The sequence below is a fragment of the Vipera berus genome (genome assembly GCF_964194415.1).
Source record: "Vipera berus genome assembly, chromosome: 3".
In the NCBI taxonomy this organism is placed as follows: domain Eukaryota; kingdom Metazoa; phylum Chordata; class Lepidosauria; order Squamata; family Viperidae; genus Vipera; species Vipera berus.
In genome coordinates this window covers 187,968,193-187,989,441 of record NC_138204.1, presented here as the reverse complement: position 1 = coordinate 187,989,441, position 21,249 = coordinate 187,968,193, and the positions used below count along the sequence as shown (strand labels likewise).

At 37.9% G+C, this 21,249-nt stretch overlaps 1 protein-coding gene across 1 annotated transcript; it reads right to left on the bottom strand.

The window, feature by feature from the left end:
* Window positions 1-1,648: 1,648 nt before the first annotated feature.
* On the bottom strand, window positions 1,649-20,875 carry LOC308666230 (carbonic anhydrase 2-like). The gene is made up of 7 exons (XM_081324870.1): window positions 20,713-20,875; window positions 18,467-18,664; window positions 9,292-9,410; window positions 6,124-6,216; window positions 5,164-5,226; window positions 4,418-4,573; window positions 1,649-2,429 (listed from the first exon to the last, which is right to left on the bottom strand). Exons 1-7 carry the CDS (start codon window positions 20,738-20,740, stop codon window positions 2,310-2,312), a joined length of 777 nt encoding a protein of 258 aa, XP_081180996.1. The 5' UTR covers window positions 20,741-20,875; the 3' UTR covers window positions 1,649-2,309.
* Window positions 20,876-21,249: the final 374 nt, after the last annotated feature.

Below are 21,249 nucleotides of genomic sequence, written 5' to 3'. Positions count from 1 at the left end.
TATTTGTAGTGCATCATTATGCTTAGGAGGGTGTTGGCTTTTCAAGTTTGCCCCATCTATGTTTGCTAATAAAATAGTCATGAAAATTTCATGAAGGTGCAAATCCAGCTAGGGTTAGGATCTGGTCTTCATGAATTCAGAGAGTAAAATGGACATCATCATTTTATTCACCGCACATCTATATTTAGGAGAGCACTGAATTTTTTTGCCTGCCTAATTTACTTTTCATGGTATAATAATGAAAAAATCCCTTTTAGCAGCAAATACACTTAGGGTTACATTTGGGTGTCCAGGATTTTGGAGAGCAAAATGGACACCACCAATGGATTCACAGTGCTTTGATATACGTAGGAGGACACAGACTAACGATGTTACCTAAGGGTTAACTATGTTTCTTGGTAAAATGCATGGGAAAATCTCATTGCAGGGCAAATCCATTTAGGATTATGGTTAGGTCTCCGTGAATTTGGAGAGTAAAATAGATATCACCAACAAATTTGTAGGCCATTGTTGTCTTAGGAGGGCCTTGAGTTTTGGAGCTGGCCTTATCTATGTTCCTTGTTAAAATGTTTGGAAAAATCTCTTTGGGGGGGGAAATCCACTTAGAATAGTATTAGTTGTCCATGAATTCATAGAGGAAAATGGACATCAGCATTGTATTTGTAGTGCATTGTTAAAGGTAAAGGTTCCCCCGCACATGCGTGCTAGTCATTTCCAACTCTAGGGGGCGGTGCTCATCTCCATTTCAAAGCCGAAGAGCCAGCACTTGTCCAAGGACATCTCCGTGGTCACGTGGCCGGCATGACTAGACGCCAAAGGTGCATGGAACGCTGTTATCTTCCCACCGTAGTGGTCCCTATTTTTCTACTTGCATTTTTACGTGCTTTCCAACTGCTAGGTTGGCAGAAGCTGGGATGAGTAACAGGCGCTCACTCTGTTAAGCGGCACTCAGGATTCAACCCGCCAAACTGCCGACCATCTGATTGACAAGCTCAGCGTCCTAACCCACTGAGCCACCGCATCCCTTAGTTATGCCCACCTTATCTATGTTCACTTGCAAAATACCCACAGAAACGGCTGCCCTCCTAGGGAATGTATCTCATTTATGACCCACAAAATATTGATGTCATTCCAATAATAAAACAGGATCTGCAACATCACTGTCTAATTCATGGATAACCAGCTGGTGTGGCCTAGTAATGCATTCCATTCTGCTTGATCAATGGCTTCCTGCTACAAATTAGAATTACATTTGTACACCCCCACATTTAGAGTATCAGGTTCATTTGGAGGGTAGATCTAATGCTGAATTTTCTCTTCAGGTTCAGAGCTCTTCCTCCTCATTCAGAGAAGGAAAATGGAACAGCCGTGAATCTCTTAGACACTATTCAGTTATCAGGATTTGGGCATTATAAGATTTTAATACATAAATGAATAATAAATACTCAAGGGGCTATAGAATTCAAAAGCATTGTTTTGTTTTTAATGTGTTATATGGCTAGCTATCCATTTTTAAAAATGAGAAAAGACATTTAAATATTTTTATACTGCAGTAAGGAATATGTGAGTTACCATATGTCCAACTGTAATTTTTATCTGTATTGCAGTTTAGAAACCAGAAACAACTTTATTGATTTGAGAACAAATCTAAAATACAATGTTTTTATTTAAATTATAACATTATTTTTAAAGGTTTCCTTCATTCTTTTCTTTACACATAATAGCATTTCATTTAGATTCATTAACATCTGTAATTAGAAAAATAAAAGCACACCAACATTAAGTTATGGTTCTGATTCATGATTAAAATGCAAAACAATATTTACACATCAAACTATTCAAAAGCTAAGACATTTATTCTTCAGCACTAATAGCTGCATTTGAAGGACTATGTTGAGTCAAAATATCCTAAATCAGAGGAAGAATGTCTACTTCAGAATGCATTCATGTACTTCCATTAAAGATTCAAGTTATTTAGTGCATGTAAGATTTTATTCTATAAAGTTATGCTTTGTAAGAAATGGCTTCATTTTTGTGGCTTATTATCCAGCCCATTAGCAATCTGCAAAAGACGATGTTATGTTGCAGTGCCAACATCAACTTCACAGCAATTCTTATTAAGTATCAGATCCTAAATACATCCACCCTGCTGTAACTATGCTTTTTCTTTTACTGATGGCCTTTCCCTTTTCACTTTAAACAAACATGAGAAGACAAAAGAACAGTAGGAAAAGAGAGGAGGAGGAATGAGGCAAGTGCATGTATCACATTTTGATTTGTGCTCAGCAGGAAGAACTAATAGCAATAACTTATTGGAATGAGGCTCTAACTTCTCTGCTCTTCAGAGGCTGACAAGGGCGCCAATTGTCAACCATGCTACGTTGAGATTCATTTTCCTTATTGAAGCAAAGGCAGCGGATTTTGTTGATCTGGAGGAAAGAAAAGACATTAGTATTTATCTACTTCAAGCAGAATTCTTAGGTTGTATCATAAGATTTATTAAGAACACAATATTTTCCTTTGTGTATGTTAGCACAAATAAAAAATAGCAAATAGTCTCCCATCCTACTTTTCCCAGTCCGGCATTGGCTTCGATTGTTTTGGGCGACTGTAGAAGTTGAAATGCAACTTCTGTTGCATTTGTCATGAATGTTCTAGGTTGAGGAAATCTGGAGCATAAAATAATGGGTTGGGTCTCATGGTTCAATTTGATATAAGACAGATATGTGGGTTCAAATTATAGAAAATATACTTAAGAATATCCTGGATTCCTATGTTCTTTACATGTAATATAACAACTCGTGTTGGATCTTTGTATATTTTAATATTTCTGCATGTGCCTGAATTATACAGAGCAATACATGATAAAGGGAGAGGAGAATTCATGTCTAGTTTTTATTTACTGGAGCATAGATGTGTACGTAGATGTTATTCTGCACATTCAACCATATCAAATCTCTTACACATGTTGATGCACACAAAATGAAGTTAACTATGCTGGTCAATGTAATTTTTATATCATTTAACTGACTAGAGGTGTTGTGTCTATGAACTGCCCCAACTGAATGAAAACAGCTTATACTAGCAAAAAGAATGCTTCATTATATGGTAGCCTATTTGTATAGCAGCAAAAATATATGCTTTTTTTCTGGGCATCTCTCATCCGTGTGTGTGTTTGTGTGTGTGTGTGTGTGTGTGTGTGTGTGTGTGAGAGAGAGAGAGAGAGAGAGAGAGAGAGAGAGAGAGAGAGAGAGTGCATTCATGCAACTTGGTCAGATGACTGAAAACATATTTAGTGTATCTATAATCTCAAACACCTACAACATTATGGGACTACAAAATTTTGTTCTCATCCCATAGTTCAGATACCAGAAATGCTCCTGTAGCACTTCTAAATATGTTCTTCATCCTCGATACAATCCCGGTAAGACTTCAACTTTATTTATTTATGCAGACCTTTGTACATTACTCACTTCAGAAACTGAATCACAATAAACAGAAAAAAAATCCATACAAAAAAGTATTCATCCGTCCATCCGTCCATCCATCCACCCTGTATCAAGGAAAAACTAGTCTCAAACTGAAGGTAGAATCTGAAAAAGGTATTCCAATCCACTTTTAGCATTGAAATACTCTGTGGAATCAAAAACAATTAACAGCCTTGCAAGAGTGTAAAAATTTTGAAAGTTTATACATTTCAAGAAGTGGGCTGACTCACAATGCAAGATTTATCAGTGATAAGGGTCAACTCTGGGACCTGATCCCCTTCACTCCATAGGGAATAAAGGGCCCTCAGCATCCCCTCTCAATGATTGCAAGGACTGAGAGCAAAAAATCAGAAGTCTTGTGAAAAAATTTTATGACCTTGTAGTTCCTTAATTTGTGGTAGAGTCAGGGTGACTGGGTGGAACTGAATGTTTACTTCTGGATGCCCTTCCTGACTCCTATGTGGAGTTCACAGCTGTTATTTTTTCTTGGTACCCTGAGAGAAATATCTGCCATTACTTAGGATTGAATTCTCAATCTTCCAAATAGCAAGCGAATTTCTCAACAATGTGACTATCTAAATCCCAGTCTTAATTTTTTGTCACCTTGGCACATTTCAGCAATTAAAAATGCTTAATATCCATGCCATCATACAAAATCACACTGAGCCAACTACACCTAAAGGCACTTCTAACATAAATACGCAACACTGAAAGCCTTCTCTGTGTGTTTGTGTGTGTGTGTGTGTGTGTGTGTGTCCATATCCATGTGGGGTAGGAGCAAAAGCAGTTTCATGTTGTTAAGTCTAGTATTGTGAAATTCAGTTGGAAAAGCGATTTGCCCAAGCTCTCTAATTAGATATTAGAGGGGAGATTAGTAACTCCTAGTGGCAAAAAGTGGGGAGCGCAATGTGTGAAGCAAATGAATTTACCTGTTCTTTGCTCACAGATACAGGCTCCTTCAGAACAATCCAGATGACACATTCAAGCAAAGGAGGTGTGGTCAGTGATCCTGGGTAAGTCCAATAGTCAAGAGAGGCAGGTAGAAGACCAGTGGGATCAAAGTTGGTAAAGTTAGCCTCTTTCTCCTAGAAGAGAGAAGTTTGATAAAACAATCTAGCATAGTGTTTCTCAACCTTGGCAACTTTAAAATGTATAGATTTCAACTCAGTTCCCACAATTCCCCAGTCAGAAATTCTGGGAATTGAAATGCATTACAAAATGTATACTATTTTTTTTTTAAAAAAAAATGGTTTAATGCAGGGGTAGGCAACCTCGGCTCTTTTATGACTCATGGACTTCAACTCCCAGAATTCCTGAGTTAGCTACTCCGGAATTCTGGGAGTTGAAGTCCATGAGTCATAAAAGAGCCGAGGTTGCCTACCCCTGGTTTAATGCAACTATAGTGATAAAGAAGAGTATGTGCTATTTTACATCCTCCCTGAGGGATACGAAGTGAACAAAAACTTTTAATATATGTAGCTAGAAATGAAAAGTAAACATTTCTAATATGTTTAAATATAACATTTTTAAACAAGAAGATATAGTTAAACATTGCCATTTAAAGTCCAGATTAAAAGCAATTTCATTTCAACCTCCCTTCAGTAAATGTTTTTTCAATGAATAATGAAATGCACAGCTCAGATATTCTTGGTTACCAAGAAAAGGAAGCACTTACTTTGTGTTTAATGGAATCTAGTACATCAACAACTTTCTGTAGTCCAAGACAGGGACTTCCTACCTGTGAAATGAAAGGATAAAAAGAAACTTGAATTATGCCTTGTGCTCATGTGCATGTGAAGAAGCCTTTTAAATTCAGCTCCATTGATCTCTTTCCAAGTAATTAATCTAAATTCAAAATTAAAATCAATACTCAGGTTCCAAAACAATATTGACTCAATTTATCCTCTATTACCATTTTTGGGAAATACATTTGGAAAAGCAAATTTACCAATTACAATGGAATGTAACTGCATAGAGTTACATGAAAATGTAGACATAGTATATATATATATATACAATGAAGTATAACAAAATGTGCATAACCACAGTTCAGATATATGTAATTTTTGTTGCTTATTATTTTATGCAGATAAACTATTTAAGCTCAACTCTTCTGATATACGTAAAAGGAAAAATAAAAAAATCTACTAGATGCACCAAATCCACACAATTGATATAATAGCTACATGTCCATATGAATTTTGTATTTGTACCTCATATTTGATGCAAGAATCTTGCAAGATTCTGCTAAACATGGTTAAGAAGCTTTATTGGTAAGTTTATCTGTTTTTCTGCAATGTGTTTGTTCAATTGCTTGAATCATAAAGGCTTATTTTCTCTGCAAACCATGTAGCTTGTTTGAAATCATGTTGCATATAAATTAAGTCAATTTCTGATAATAAGATTTGCCCACCTGACTTTCAGACCCTTTCCAAACTTAAGAGTCTTTTTTTAAAAAAAATAACTGACCTCTTCAGTTTTCACTAAAATTAATATAAAGGGAACAATGTTATCATAGAAGTATCTGGAATGACTGTAGGCAGTAAATTCACTTCTGAGCAAAGCCCAAAGTCACCTTGTTCAATAAATATTCTGAAAATACAAAGATTACAGAAGGAAATATAAAGATACTAACCTTCAAAAACACTCCCACAACTGCCAGGCCATCAGGATACTTTAAAGCTTCCTCAAAAGCTCCATATTTTGTATTCCAATGAACCAAGTGGAGCTGGAATAAAATAAAAAATGCAGAAGACAGAAAACATCCCATTAGCAGGTTTTCCTTTGAACAGACTGACTCAATAAATTATATATTAACCTTTGGCCTGAGTCTCTTGATTTCTGAGACATTAAAAGAAAGAACTGACTTATTAGTTCCTTTTCCCATGCAATAAAAAATTCAAATACATTATATTTCTCACACTGTCTTCTCATGCCATTCAGACCATTACTAATATGTGAGCAGATTGCCAATCTTTAGAAATTTCTGTGAAAGCAACAGCTATATTTTATATGTGAGAAGGGTCAGGTAGATTAAAAAAATAAATGCTAACAGCTATGAAAAAACGGTGCAAAATGCAGTAGCAAGAATGATCTCTGCATCTCTGCTTTTGTTATTCACTGGTTTTCTACCATGTCCATTGGCTTCTAATTTCCTTTTGGACCCAATTCAAACTGATGGTTACTGCACTCAGTGTTATACAGTAGATTTACCTATTTGTTGTCCTTCTAGCTTCTACTAGAATAACCTTCTAGCTGTTACTCTGCATTGGGATCTCAACCTACCCAGGAGTGCCAGACTGGAGAAGCTGACCTAAAGAGTCCAAATCAGAGCACTTGCTCTTAGAAGTGGTAATGTATCCATTGCATTTATCAAAGTGATAGCTCTGTGTCATTTTCTGAGTAGTGAGGCTTGTAGAATAAGTACATCTTAGACTTAAGTATGAATATAGAACAACTATGTTAGCTACAGCAAATATAGGCAACTTTAGGTGGATGAAAAGTGACAATTGTTCCATCACCTAAAAAGCTGTCACTGAGACTAGTGGAATGGTAGTGGTATCATAAGAAAAGGCACAAAATATTTGAGGAGCTGATTTTTCAGTGCTTTTAAAAATGGTTCAAAACCTCCCAAATGGTCCAAAATTGTGCTACTAATATTTGGCAGGAAAATGGCTCAAATTTGGTAGTGTAACCTTTTGTTAACTTGAAAAATACACGTATTTTTAACGAACATATTAAAAATAATGTTGCATCACTAAAGATTGTTCATTTTGCCACTGAATTTTAGTAGCAAAAATTTGGGAACCATATTCATGGAGGCTAGAAATACCCTAGATTTTCTCAGTTACTTTCTGGATTATGAAAAACCTTTTTTATTTATTTCACTTTATTCCTCCTAAAAACTAACACTTTCTGGATTTTTAAAATTTGGATTCCTTCCGAGAAAGTTGGACTTAATAACCTAAATGTTCCTTCTAATTATACAATTCTAAGACTCCAATAACTGATTTTTTTTGCTTTCAATACTAATTGTATTTTTATTTTATTAGATTTGAATAATGATTCTTTATTGTTACAAATTTTGTCTTAGAATAAATAAAGTGTAGCCCTTATGAGTAGCATACATAAATTTTGAAAGACTAGGATCTCTCAAAAATATATAAATTGGCCTGTAATCAGTATAATACCTGTGCACATGGCATTTATTTATTTATTTATTATTTATTAATTTAATTTGTATACCGCCCTTCTCCCGAAGGACTCAGGGCGGTGAACAGGGCAATAAATACTAAAATACAAAGTACAAAAATTAAGAAGAGATTAAACCATAATGCCCAATAAAACAGATAAATACATAAAAACATAATAAAATCCCAAAACCCATCAGACCAGGCCGGCTTGTTCAAATAAATAGGTCTTTAGATCACATCGGAAGGAGCGAAGGTTGGGGGCCATCCGGAGCTCTACCGGTAAACGGTTCCACAGATCAGGCGCACCCACAGAGAACGCCCTCCCCCTGGGGGCCACCAGTCGGCACTCTCTGACCGGTGGCACCCTGAGGAGGCCCTCTCTGTGGGAGCGGACTGGGCAGAGGGAAGTTGACGCCGGCAGCAGGTGCTCCCTAAGGTACTCCGGACCCATGCCATGTAGGGCTTTAAAGGTCATTACCAGCACCTTGAATCTCACCCGGAAGACAACTGGCAGCCAATGCAGCTCGCGGAGCAGAGGTGTAACATGGGAGTATCGGGAAACCCCCAACACAACTCTCGCGGCTGCATTCTGCACCAGTTGGAGCCTCCGAGTGGTCCTCAAGGGCAGCCCCATGTAGAGAGCATTACAGTAGTCTAACCGAGAGGTCACAAGCGCATGAGTGACTGTATGCAAGGCATCCCGGTCTAGATAGGGCCACAACTGGCGCACCAGGCGAACCTGGGCGAAGGCCCCCCTAGTCACAGTTACTATATGATCTTCTAAAGAAAGCTGTGAGTCTAGGAGGACACCCAAGTTGCGAGCCCTATCTACGGGGGGTAAGGACTCATTTATAAATTCTATTAGATCAAACAATTATAGTAAAGCTTTAAGTTCCTGAAATTCGATTCTTTACTTTTACAAGTAGGAGTAAGTACTTTTGAATTGGAACTTTTTTCAGAATAAACATATCTAGATTATAAAATATGAATATACATATTGTAATACGTTAGGTAACTGTTTCACTAGTAACAGTCTCAGTTTCGTCTATTAAATCTTACTGCAGAAACTGGTAAATTACTAGTTTTTAAATATTTCATCAAGAATATTTATTCTCCTCTCTTACCTGGAACACAATGTTTTTAATGCACAGATTCTGAATGAGATATAAGCTTTGATAATGATAGAGAACTTGAATCAGCCTATATTAGAGGAACCCCTTTTTAAGACCACTCAGTGTAATGAGATTCAGTTATTATTATTCTCATTTCAATTTGCTATAAGAAGAAAAGGATGAATGGTTTTTATCCTGTCCTCACAGGTCAGTATTAAAGTATACTTAAAAATAAAAAACTGGGGCAACATAAGAGTCTTCAGGCTAATAATATTACTAGACAGAGAAGGGCAGCAGCAAAATGTTTCCATGTTAATGGATGGATTGCTAAACAACTGTTGATTAGAGAGTAATTCCAGCTGCCATCATGTATTAATTTGGCCAATTCTTATATATTTAATATTCAATTCTAATATATTTCAGCATAATTTTCAATAGTGAATACACTTATACTCACACACACAAAAATAAACACTTGGAAATTAATGAAGGTCTTACCTCGGCATCATATTTCACCCCATCAACAGTGTGTTCAGAACCCTGGCCTTCACAGGATCCCCAATGAATATGGAACTGCTTTAATTTGTAAATTCCTTCAACTGGGCCACCTTTCAGCACTGAAATAAAAAATAGCCACAGTAGACTTCATCCATAAACTGGTGCCTGACTAAAAGAGAGCTTGTGTCTTATAACAAAAAGGCAAAAATGTTTTTTTTTATATTGAGTCAATTTTTGGAGTATAGTTTTTTGGTTATAGTGTCTTTACCAGGTTAAGCAATGTGATAAGAACAAACAGTATGAAAATTATGAAGATACAGTAATTTGCCCTCATAAGAAATTTCCCACTGACTTTAAGATTGCACATTGATAAAATATGATCTTGCTGTGATAAACTGAATTTCTCCTCCATATCAGCTGAGAAGACATTTAAAAAAAACTGATAAAAATGTATTAAAGATCATAATGTGCACATACAAAACACGTCCTGTGATCTTTAATCTTAATATGAGCTAATTTCATAGAAACATCTGCATGCAAAGAAAGCAATTATATTTTTTGACATTTGACAAGTCTAAATCTCAGTTGGCCCTATACAGTTACAAGATTTAGAGCATTTCAGTGCTTTCAAAAACATAATTTTCCCTCAATTGGCTACTACTAATAGAAGTTGACTTGCTACCTGGTGTTCTTCAATCATGGAGTAACAAAAGAGACAGAAATCTACAAAAATACAAGCCAAGATATTTCTGTACAACACAGTTCACCCATAGTTTCTCAAAAGCTAGGGCAGATGGCCTTAATATATATGTATGCCATGCCAAAAAAGTTATTATACAGGAGTAGAATTTTTTCCCCAAATATTTCATGTTTAAAAATTCTGTATTACAGCTGACCTGAGTTAAACTAGTAAGGATTATAAAGGATTAGGCTGTTTTGTCATTAACTTACCCACAGGCCATTATTGAGTTCAATCAGGGTGAATTCTAATGATTATCCAACAGCCTACCAACAGGGCAAACTGTCATTTTGGGCCAGGATTTTTTTTAAAAAAAATACTATCTCTCACAAGCACACTTTCTATGTTTGGTAATTTTTAGTTCAGAATTAGCACAAGCAGAAAATTATGGGCAGGATGATTATCTTAACTTCCTTGTTTAGAACCTTTAGAACCAGTCAGGCAAAACTGTTCACATGTTTAAAAATGTACTTTAGTCATTTTTTCTGATAAACAGCAGCTGGTTATCTAAGAGAAGTCAGCAGGAGACTGATAGGAGCACAAGGTTTAACTTTAAGAGATAATTTGGGGGAAACAACCTTCCCTAAATGGCTTGTATTTATAGATATTACTTACTGGCTGTTTATCAACAATTACCCTAAATGTACCTTGGAGAACTGACTTCTATTTAAAGACACAAAAATATCTGTATCTCAAGTCCTCATATGACATAGGAAACCTAGGCTAATTTCATATAGAACTATCTCCTAGAATGGTATCACTTGCAGGTAGAAACTATGTCCACAAACCTATAAAAAAATAATTTAGCTGCTTGGTTATATGTTAAAAAAATCATACTAAACCACAGTTTTTAATTGCCTGCATAAAAATGATATCTATCATATACTGTAAATAAGCTATGATGATATTCATACAACATGCTTAAATAGTCAGCCGCTCATTGGCTGTCTTTAGTTATTATTAATTATCCTCTCTTTCAATGCAGCCTGTCTCACAGATTTGTTACTAGGAAGATAAAATGAGGGGACGCCTTCATTAATGCTGCCTAATTAATGTAATAAAGTGATATAATTCCTATATAACTATATAAAAAGTGCCCTGTTGGATCAGACCCCTGGTCTATCCAGTCCAGTAGTCTGTTCTCATAGGAACCAACTAACTGCACAGGGAAGCCCACTAGTCAATCGCAGATGCCCTTCAGAGGCAGCCACATTGCCATCAGGGCCAGTAGCCATGGAGCTCCATGACTGTCATATATAAATCCTTAGAAATTATATGACATGGAGCTCAATGGCTTTCTAAGAATGTGGAGAGAAGATTGTCAAACAGACTTATACTGTATGATGTGGGAAAATAGGCTTGTCCTTTTGATGCATTTATTCATTCCCCCAAGCCTAAATGTTCTTTCTCATGAGTAAGTTATATTGATTTCAGTGTATGAAGTTTATAAAATATGCCAAAATACCTAAAACTAAAATATTGTACTATTTGATGTTTGAAAACAATTACATATGGAAAAGAAACTATTATTACTACTATTACATTTAGGATAAAAATCAGATAATTCAAATGATGAATGAACATATTTCACCTAATAAAAATTACAATGAAGAAGTTGAAGAAAAATGTCTGGGACAAGGATGGGGCTTTTCCTTCTGGACAATTATGTCTTTATAGCCATGAAACTCTACAGATACTCTATACCTATATTACTTGTGGCATGAAAAGAACTTCCAAAATTATGCTGAAAAAGGGTCTTATAAAGAAGTAGGCTGTCCTTGCTTGATAGCCACTGACTATATCAGAAAATTCAGCCTGGGTGAGGTTTAACTGTTATGTGTGGTTCTATAGGATATTTCGGGAGTAGTTTTATAAGAGAGTTGCATGAGTAATCCCTCCAAAACATCTGTTTTATCAAAGATTCTAACTGCCAAAGTAGCAGAGGTATCTTTAGTAAGTTATTTTTTCTGCATCCTTGTATGTTTCAGCTTTTATTAATAAAAATATATTATAAAAACATGCTTCAAAAAGTATTAATTATGTAGAGTAATTTACCTATAACAATGCAAGTTACAGTAAAATTAGTTAGATAATTAAGTACTAATTAGACCTTAAAGACCCATGTATGTAAGACTGAAATGATCCCAACAGTCATATGTGAACTTTTGATCTTTTCCATTCTCTCTCTCTCTCTCTCTCTCTCTCTCTCTCTCTCTCTCTCTCTCTCTCTGTGTGTGTAATTGAAAAAGCTTTTGAATAATTTTATTGACTTTATCTACAATGGATTATGGACTAATATCACAATCACCTTGCCCTTATTTAATCATTGATTTACTGTTCATATGCACAAATTAGCCAGTTTTATCATAACCTCAAGAAAGCAGAATTCACACCTTTGACCATAGGAATAAATGTAGACAAGCCATCAAACAACATAGCAGAACAAAGTACAGCTTGGGACACAAAGCTGATTCTAACAATGCTTGGATTTTAAAAATTACTCGGGTGAATGGTGTAGTGTACAATTACAAGCTTCCATAAAATTTAATGTTTCTTTCCCTGAAAATAAAAGTAAAAGTAGGGGCTAGCTATGTTGGCTGAGAATTCTGGATATTTAATCCCAACATAAACTGAATGGCACAGGTTGGTTAAGTTGCTTGTACAATGCAACATATTTGTTATTTGTCTTGGCACTTTGGTCAAAACCAAGCATCAGAAGAAACAGATGCTACCTTGCAGCTTCAAGGCAGAGCCAGGCCAAATGGTATATATGCACTAAAGGGCCAGAGAAGCAACTAAAGGAAAGAGGTTTATATGCTCTGATCCATTCCATACAATGTTGCATCACTATGAGGCTCTGTTTCAGTGGATCTGAATCTGGATTTTGAGGAGCCGCTCTACACATTTTCTAATCAAATGAGCCCATCAAAACTTTGCACATCCTAATACACTGTAACAATTATAAAAAATCATGTAATTGATCTATTGGTAATAAACAATTAGAGAAATTTCGATGTTATGTATTTTAATAAGCTATTTATATAATTTATTTATAAAAATACTAAAGTCAGGACACAAATAAAAAAATAAATATTAATATTATGTAGACACCATGTTTAAGCAGAGTAACATAACATATTTCCACTTTATTATCTAGTTTGGGAAAATAGCAACCACCAGACATAGTTAAAGAGACTACGGCAAAGTTAGGGAGGGGAAAGAAATTGAAGAAGCCTTAAACATTATTACAAATGTTACCCTGCATACACATTTTGCAAAAACAACAGACCAATCAAAATATTGGCAAAATTAACTACAGGAAGACAGTGAATCCTATCAGCATTCTGTAAGGCAGGGGTGTCAAACTCAATTTCACTGAGGGCCGCATCAGCATTGTGGTTGCCCTCACGGGGCCAGGTGGGTATGGCCAGGGTGGGCGTGGCCTACTGGATGGGCGTGGCTAGAGTGCGTATAGCCTACTGGGTGGGCATGGCCAGCTCTACATTGTTCGCATCAAGGGTGCCTATGGGTGCCTGGGCAGGAGTGGGACAGATCTAAGGGTCTCTGGCAGAAGGAGGGTCTCTGGGCCAGGGCCAATGCAGTTTGGGCCATTCCCTCACTGTTTCCAGGATGGCTTCACGGGCCACATGAAACCACTTCGTGGGCCGGATCTGGCCCCCGGGCCTTGTGTTTGAAATGTCTGCTGTAAGGCGACTGTTTAATTAATGAGTAGTCTATATCCACTATTTTACCATTTGAGCATTTGCAATGCTTCTGATACTGTAAAGAAGAGATCATTAAATGTTATACTTGCACAACAAGGTTGACTCAGCCTTCCATCCTTCCGAGGTAGGTAAAATGAGGACCCAAATTGTTGGGGGCAATAAGCTGACTTTGTAATAATGCCGCTTGGGGGGGGCAAAAGCCCTAATAAGCAGGCATATACATAGAATGAAGGCTATTGCTAAGCACATTTGATTTGTGCTTAGATTGTAAGCGACCCTGAGTCTTCGGAGAAGGGCGGGATATAAATGGGATTAAAATAAATAAATAAATAAAAAACTTTAAAAGATCCTGTGTCAAGCCCTGCCTGTCATCATGCTAACTGTTAAATAATTACAAGGTGAACATCTGTGACAAAGCAGCACAGATAATTTCTAAAGTTCATTATATTATCCTTCACTAGTTTCCTGATTCCTACAACAGTGATAAACTTTGAAAGTCAGGATAAAAAAATGTAAACATCAACATATGTTCTAGAATCTAGTATAAATAATAGAACAGCCACAGAATGTTCTCGTCTTTCAAAGTAATGCATTACAGTCTTAAATTTGTAATGCTGTATGCAGCATCTTGGTGTTTCTAGAAGAAAATGGATGTTTAAACTAGTCATTTTGAGAACTCAGCAGTCTAATTCTAATATATATGGGATCTATGGAGTGGGAGACTGGAAAAATATTGATATACTTATTTCCTTCTCCTTCCCATATTTTTATACTTTTAAAAAAATTCTGCAGAAAATAGAAAGTGGGCCGTGAGACAAAACTGGCTATAAATGAAAGCTTGAAAAGATCTTTAGAGCTATTTTTGTCACATTGTTACTCTCTCCAGCTAGCTGACCTAGTCGCAGTCTGAAGGATAACAACAGAGATCCCTCTGTTCTCCTTAGAATACTGAATTTCTGAATTTTCACCAGTTTTGTGGCTATCACTGGCCCTGTTGCCTTTCTCCAGCCAAAGAGGGAGGGGGACTTAAGAGCATGAAAAGTAACTAGGAGGGAATGAACAGTTATAAAATTATGCCACAGACATGCTGTAGATAATTTGATATATCTTCTAATGCAAAACAAGGTAATTCTTGCAGAAATATGAACATCATATCTGTTTTTAAGAATTAGCTTGCAAGTCCATATGGACAGTAGAGAGTTTCTCTTTCCCTCAGAACTGTGAACAAAAATCTCAAATTCCTGCCCATTCTTCAAGTATCATAGCTTATATCTACAGGCCTACATTTCTGCTGCTACATTTTCCTTCCTCTCTCTGTTTCCCTGCCCAAAACAACCAAAGCAAAAAGTGTATCTTTCTCAATAATCACTAAGTTTACAACCAGAACAAAATATGTAAATATATAGCTTTTATACTGTGACTACTCATGCATGCAAACCCACTAGAGGCTGAGATAATAAAAAGGATGCAAAAAAATCCATTACAGGAAGAAACATAAAATGAGCGTCCTTACTATTTATGTTTTGCGTGTAGTTTTCTTGTCATATTTCAGACACGAAATTTTATTAAGGGGTCTGGATGCAAGATATTGGACTTCTTCTGACTGCAATAAACTGAGAAGGTAATTCTGGGCAAGAATTAGAAACCTCTTCCACTCAGAAAAGATATCCTGCACCGATGCCTGCATTTAGGGGTATTTTTCTTTTTATTACAAGGAATGCTAACAGTAAAACGGATTATACACACCTTGGCTACAATGCAAAACCCATTTTCTTCCAGAGCAGTCCATTTAAATATAAAAAGAAGCAGGGTTTGAACTATGGCTGCTGCATGGCTATTTGGAATACTGTTTGGAAAGCTTACAAATCCAAGCTTTTCTTTAAAGGTATTCCCTCAGTGAGGCTGCCAACATGGGGAGGAAATACAGAACATTTGCTTAAGCAATTGGAACCAGGTAGTGCTGAGAGACAAAGCAGCCCCTTTGTTTTTAAGGTCATCATGTCTCAGATTAGAAAGCTCATTCATGGATACTGAAAGGGGAAGAAGATTGCATTTAATCAAGATGATTAAAATGCAAACTTTCAAACTCCTGTTCCTAAGATCAGCTTTGCACTGCCAGCAATTGCAGAATCGTCAAAAAGAACAGAGAACTTGCAAAATACTAAAAAGAGGGAGTTAATTTAGAATTATTGTGAATAGAGCATTCTCCAGCAAAGGATGACTAACTGAAACATATGGAAATGTGGGGGAAATGTTGTTTTGCTTCTTATTGTTTAAATCAAAGAATATTAAATGGAGACAATTGGAACCTAATGACAACTAGTATCACTTATCTTGAGATAATCATGACTTATATGTTCCTGAATAATGGATGATCCTTGTCATAAAATGAGCTTCCACTTAATGTTGATTCAAAAGGACATTATACTGATGGGATATTTCATATATCAACATTTATAAAACTTCCCCAAAACAGTACACAAAAGTCTGTTGAGTTTTAGTTTTAGTTCCACTGTTTGATCTAGGAACTATCAAATGAATATTTTATTTTTCTCTGTCCTCCACTTTCTTTAATCCAAGCCCTCAGCTATACTTATTATCTATATTGTATTTTTTTCACAGAAAAAATACAGGAATGTTACAGTACAAAACATCCAAGTTTCATAAATGGGTGTTGTTCACACTGATATTATTACACAACTTCTAGATTGCTTGGAAAACAATATATACCCATAGAACTCAGGCTGAATATAAGAATGTTAACATGCATGATGAAATACAGGTAATCCTCAACTTACAACCATAATTGAGCCCAAAATTTATGTTGCTAAGTGAGACATTTGTTAAGTGAATTTTGCCTCACTTTACGACCTTTCTTGCAATAGTTATTAAGTGAATCACTGCAATTGTTAAGTTAGTAACCCAGTTGTTAAGTGAATCTGGCTTCCCCATTGACTTTGCTTGTCAGAAGATCGCATAAGATGGCCACATGATGCTAGGACACTGCAACCGTCATAAATATGAACCAGTTGCCAAGTATCCGAATTTTGATCATATGATCATGGGGATGCTGCAACGGTCATGCGAAAAATAGTTGTAAGCCCCTTTTTTCAGTGCTGTTGTAACTTTAAATGGTCACTAAATGAATTGTTGTAAATCAAGGACTACCTGTACAGGCAGATGTAATTTATTTAGTTATTTTATACTTCATCTTTTTTAAAATAAATAACTCAAGCTAGCAAACACATCTAATACTCCTCCCTCCTCTTATTTTCCTAATAATAATAATAATAATAATAATAATAATAATAATAATAATAATAATAATAATAATAATAATAATAATAATAATAATAATAATAATAATAATTTTATTTATATACCGCCCTTCTCCCGAAGGACTCAGGGCGGTGAACAGGGCAAGCATAAAAATACAGAGATACAAAAGTTAAAAAGGATTAAATACATGCCCACTAAAAACAATAAATACAAATATTAAAATAACAATAGAAAACCCCGCCCATCCCCCATCAGGCCAGGCCGGCTTGTTCAAATAAGAATGTCTTTACAACCCTGTGAGGAGATCTGGGCTGAGAGACAGTGACTGCCCCAAAGTCACCCAGCTGTTTGGGATGTCTAAGGCAAGACCAGAACTGATGGTACCCAGTTTCTATCCTGGTGCCTTAACCACTAGACCAAATTGGTTCTAGATGCTTTGGATATAAAGCTGAAAAGATGCTTTGCTGCATGCTACAGCTGTTTAAATAAGATGAATCCTTTTCTGGGGTTTGCATAGTAATTGCATAATCCCAGGAAATCCCAGGCATGTTTGAGTCAAGAAGGCAGTAATAGCACATCCAAGTCCACTCTAAACCCATCTGCTTGTACAGTGTCAGTGCCTCCAAAGCTCAAATATGTATTTTGCTGGGACCACACATTATCAGTGTGAAACCAAGAAAATAGGCAGCTTCTTTAAGGAAATACACATGGCCATACTTATCCCAAAGCATCTTTTTGACTTCAGACCCACTGCATGGCATATCCCCAGTATGTAAATATTACTCTTGTTGGACTATGAAAATCCAATATTTTGGATATGTTTGCAAAACTATACAAATATATCTGGGAAAGAAATCTGCTATGGATTAACTTTGGAATCGATACAGGATTGCAATGTTACACTGGTGTTTGGAGGGGGGAATATACATTCCAATAGTCTACCCAAACTTCTCCAATTTAATGATGCCCAGATGGCAAGGACAATAGATTACTGGCTGAACTAATAACTCCCAATGCCCCTTTCATCACTATTCACAGTGGCTAATGAAAGTTATAGTCTAACATATCCAGAATATGTTACATGGGGAAAAGGAATAGTTGTCTCTCTAGACTGCTTCTCTAGCGGTAACTTCTTGAACTTTTTAATATTACTGTACTTGATACACAGCCTGCCCCCATTGCTGTTCTATTAGCACAAGATGGTTCACTGGTTTTAGAAGACCTATTTCTATTGGAAAAATATCACCCATAAAAATAGACTTTTAGCATTGTCTGGTTATATGGAACTCTGGTTAAAATAAAGGAAACAAAAATACCCCTCTACCATACATCAATTAAGTTCTCTCTAGTAAGCCCTTCCTTCCCCCTTTGCTGCTGCTTCCATCTCTCCTCCCCCAAAGCCTTAACCTAAGAAAACTCATGAAATACTAACCACACTTGTCTCCAGAGTCATCAAAGACCACATTAAAAGAGTGCCCATTGTTGACGATCTTCTTTGCTGCTGATGCATCATATGTGATCTTCAAGCTCTTCAGTGCAGGGTCGAACTTGGCAGATTTATGTTGGATGGCAATTGGTGACTGTCGTTCTCCATTGGCAAGAGGGAAGTTCTGATGCCAAAAAGCAGGTCCTAAAACAGAGCAAGTAAAGTGCAAGAATGAAGCCCCCACAGCATGAACTAACACCAGGAAGGGGAAACAAAGAGGGTGGAAATCTTAATGTCTTAAGGCAGTTGAAACTCAGCAAGATAAAGATAAAAGATCAGGAAGATAAAGATAAAAGCACCTTTTATGGCTACATTCTTTTTATTAAAAGGCATAAGCTGCAGCTCACTTTACCAGTCTAGTTGTAGGAAGCTATGGGAGATGACCTTGAAGAAGTCTAGAAGCCATTAGGACAACAACAGGTGCAGAAGCATGCATTAAATCCAGGGAGGTGAGGAAATATTAGAAAAGACTCAGATTGGCTCCTCTGAATCCCCTGAGTTATAACAGGGAAATTTGGTGGTGGGGGGGAGGGAAACAAGCATACTTTTACTATTACAGCTGATGGCAATAAAGTATAGTTCTAATCTTCTTCCGGAGGCAGTTACCTGATTTGGTCTACCTCACAGGGCTGACATTAGTCACTTTGTGCATCTGAGGAAATGAGCTGAAGCTGGCAAAAACATATACCTTTTAATAAAACTTGTTAGTTGCAAAAGTTGCTACAGACTCCTGATTTTTTTGCTGCTATTGACTAAACTGACTCTTCTCCTATCATAGAAAGATACCTAAAAGGTTTTTAACATTTTTGAAAGAATGAAGTTGTTTTGGCCAGATGGAATTTGAAGCTCAAATTATAGAAAGATCACATAGAGAAGCGGATGGAAAACGAGGGGAAGCCTGGTGTGGGTTGGGGGGGGCTATTTTTGCACAGATGTAGCAAGCTGGGGCATAGGGCCTGAGAGGTTTTTGAGATGAATGAAGCAGCATTACTCAGATTTCTCCACTAAGGTATTGTTGGGAATTAAAAGCTAAGGATGCTTATAATCTGAACAGTGACAAACTGGAAGTCTACCTTTCTTATTTAAACTGGTGCATCAAATTCAAGGAGATTCTAGGAGTTTAACACTTAGCAACCAAAATTCACAGGTCACTCTTTCTTTGCAAAGCAAAACACTGGATGGCATATTTACATTTTCCCTTCCATGATTTTATTGCACAGATAAAAATAACAGCTTTCCAGTTGCTTACCCGAATCTAGGTAAGCAAACTTCTTTGTTTCTTAATTTAGGGGGAACAAAGTTCCCATCTCAAACAATCACTGGGCCTAGAAATGTTAAGTCCACATTCTAATGAAGTGCCTGAAGATACAACAAAATCCTCTCTTGGGAATTTCAGTTACCTAACAGAAACTGGAAGAAGTGAGGTTCCTTTGCCTTACAAGTGTCACTGCAGTTGCGACATAGTGTGTGTTCCAAAACTCTTTGTGAGCGCTGCTTGGAAGGAGGATACAGCAGTAAGAGGCAGATGGAAGTTCAGGTGAGAAGAACTTTTCCCAACCTGTTGCTTTCAGGTATCCACAGCTCCCATCATCTCTAGTAGGCACAACCCTTGCTGCAGTTAGGTCCCATCTGAAGGTCAAATGGCTGGAGAAGAATGGCCTACCAACCTCCTCATCTATTTGCACCTGACTGATACCTTTGATGGGATTGTAGGGTTACTCTCTTCTACTCGGAACTCTCCTACCTGGAAATCTTATTAGTTCATATATTCATTCTCAGTCCGGCTCAAATGCTAAAAAGACCAAAGCACGCACACACACACACACACACCCGATCTCCCACCACCCACTCCACAATCCCATTTTTACTTCGCAGCAATTAATATGGTGTAGCAGGCAATTTAAGCGGGCGCCCGGCAGAAGCTCCGCTTCGCCCAGAGCCGCGTCTCTGAAGGGCAGGCTTCCTTTGAGCCTCTGACCGGTTGAGCACACAGCCTATCCGGAACAAGCCGTGCCAGCTCAGGTACCGCAAGCGGCAGCGGGGTTAGCGTTCTCCTTTGGCTTGGCCCCAGAAACAGGAGCCCGTCCCGGAGCTCCGAGTGCCTCGGATCGAGGGGCCTCCCGCCGTCGACCCACTAGTCTGAGATCGTGCTCGGACCGAGGACGACCATCACCTTCCGCAGAGGAACTCACCGTTCTCCTTGCTGTAGCCCCAGGACATGGTGATGGTTCAGCTGTGCCGGGTACCGCCGCCGCCGCCGTCTCTGCGCGCTCCGCCTGCTCTTCCTTGCCCGGAGGTGACAGACCCGGGGTTCTTCTCAGGGGCTTTTATAGGTCCCGACCAACTTCATGACCCTCGCGGAGTTCGCCGACGGGAGGGGGAGCAAAGGGGAGGGGAAGGGGGCGGCTCCCTGGCCAGCGCCACCGGCCGGGGGCGGAGAGAGCAGGACGGGCTGCCGGGCGGCGGTACGTGCGCTTGTCTTCTGCGCTTCCCGGAGCCGCCGTCGCTTTCCTCGCTGGGCTCCTGTTCCGTCACTGTAGGGAGAACCGCTGCCGTTGCAACCGCGTCAGTCCAAGCCGGAGCCTGGCACAGCCAAGCGCCCCAGCCCGGCGCTACCGCCTCGGGAGCGGCGCCGCGTTAAAGGAGCTTCTCGGCTCAGGGCCGCCGAGAAGATGGAGCAGTTACAGTTCGCTTTGCCGGGCGGGGGAAGCTGTTGGGTTAAGTCCGGA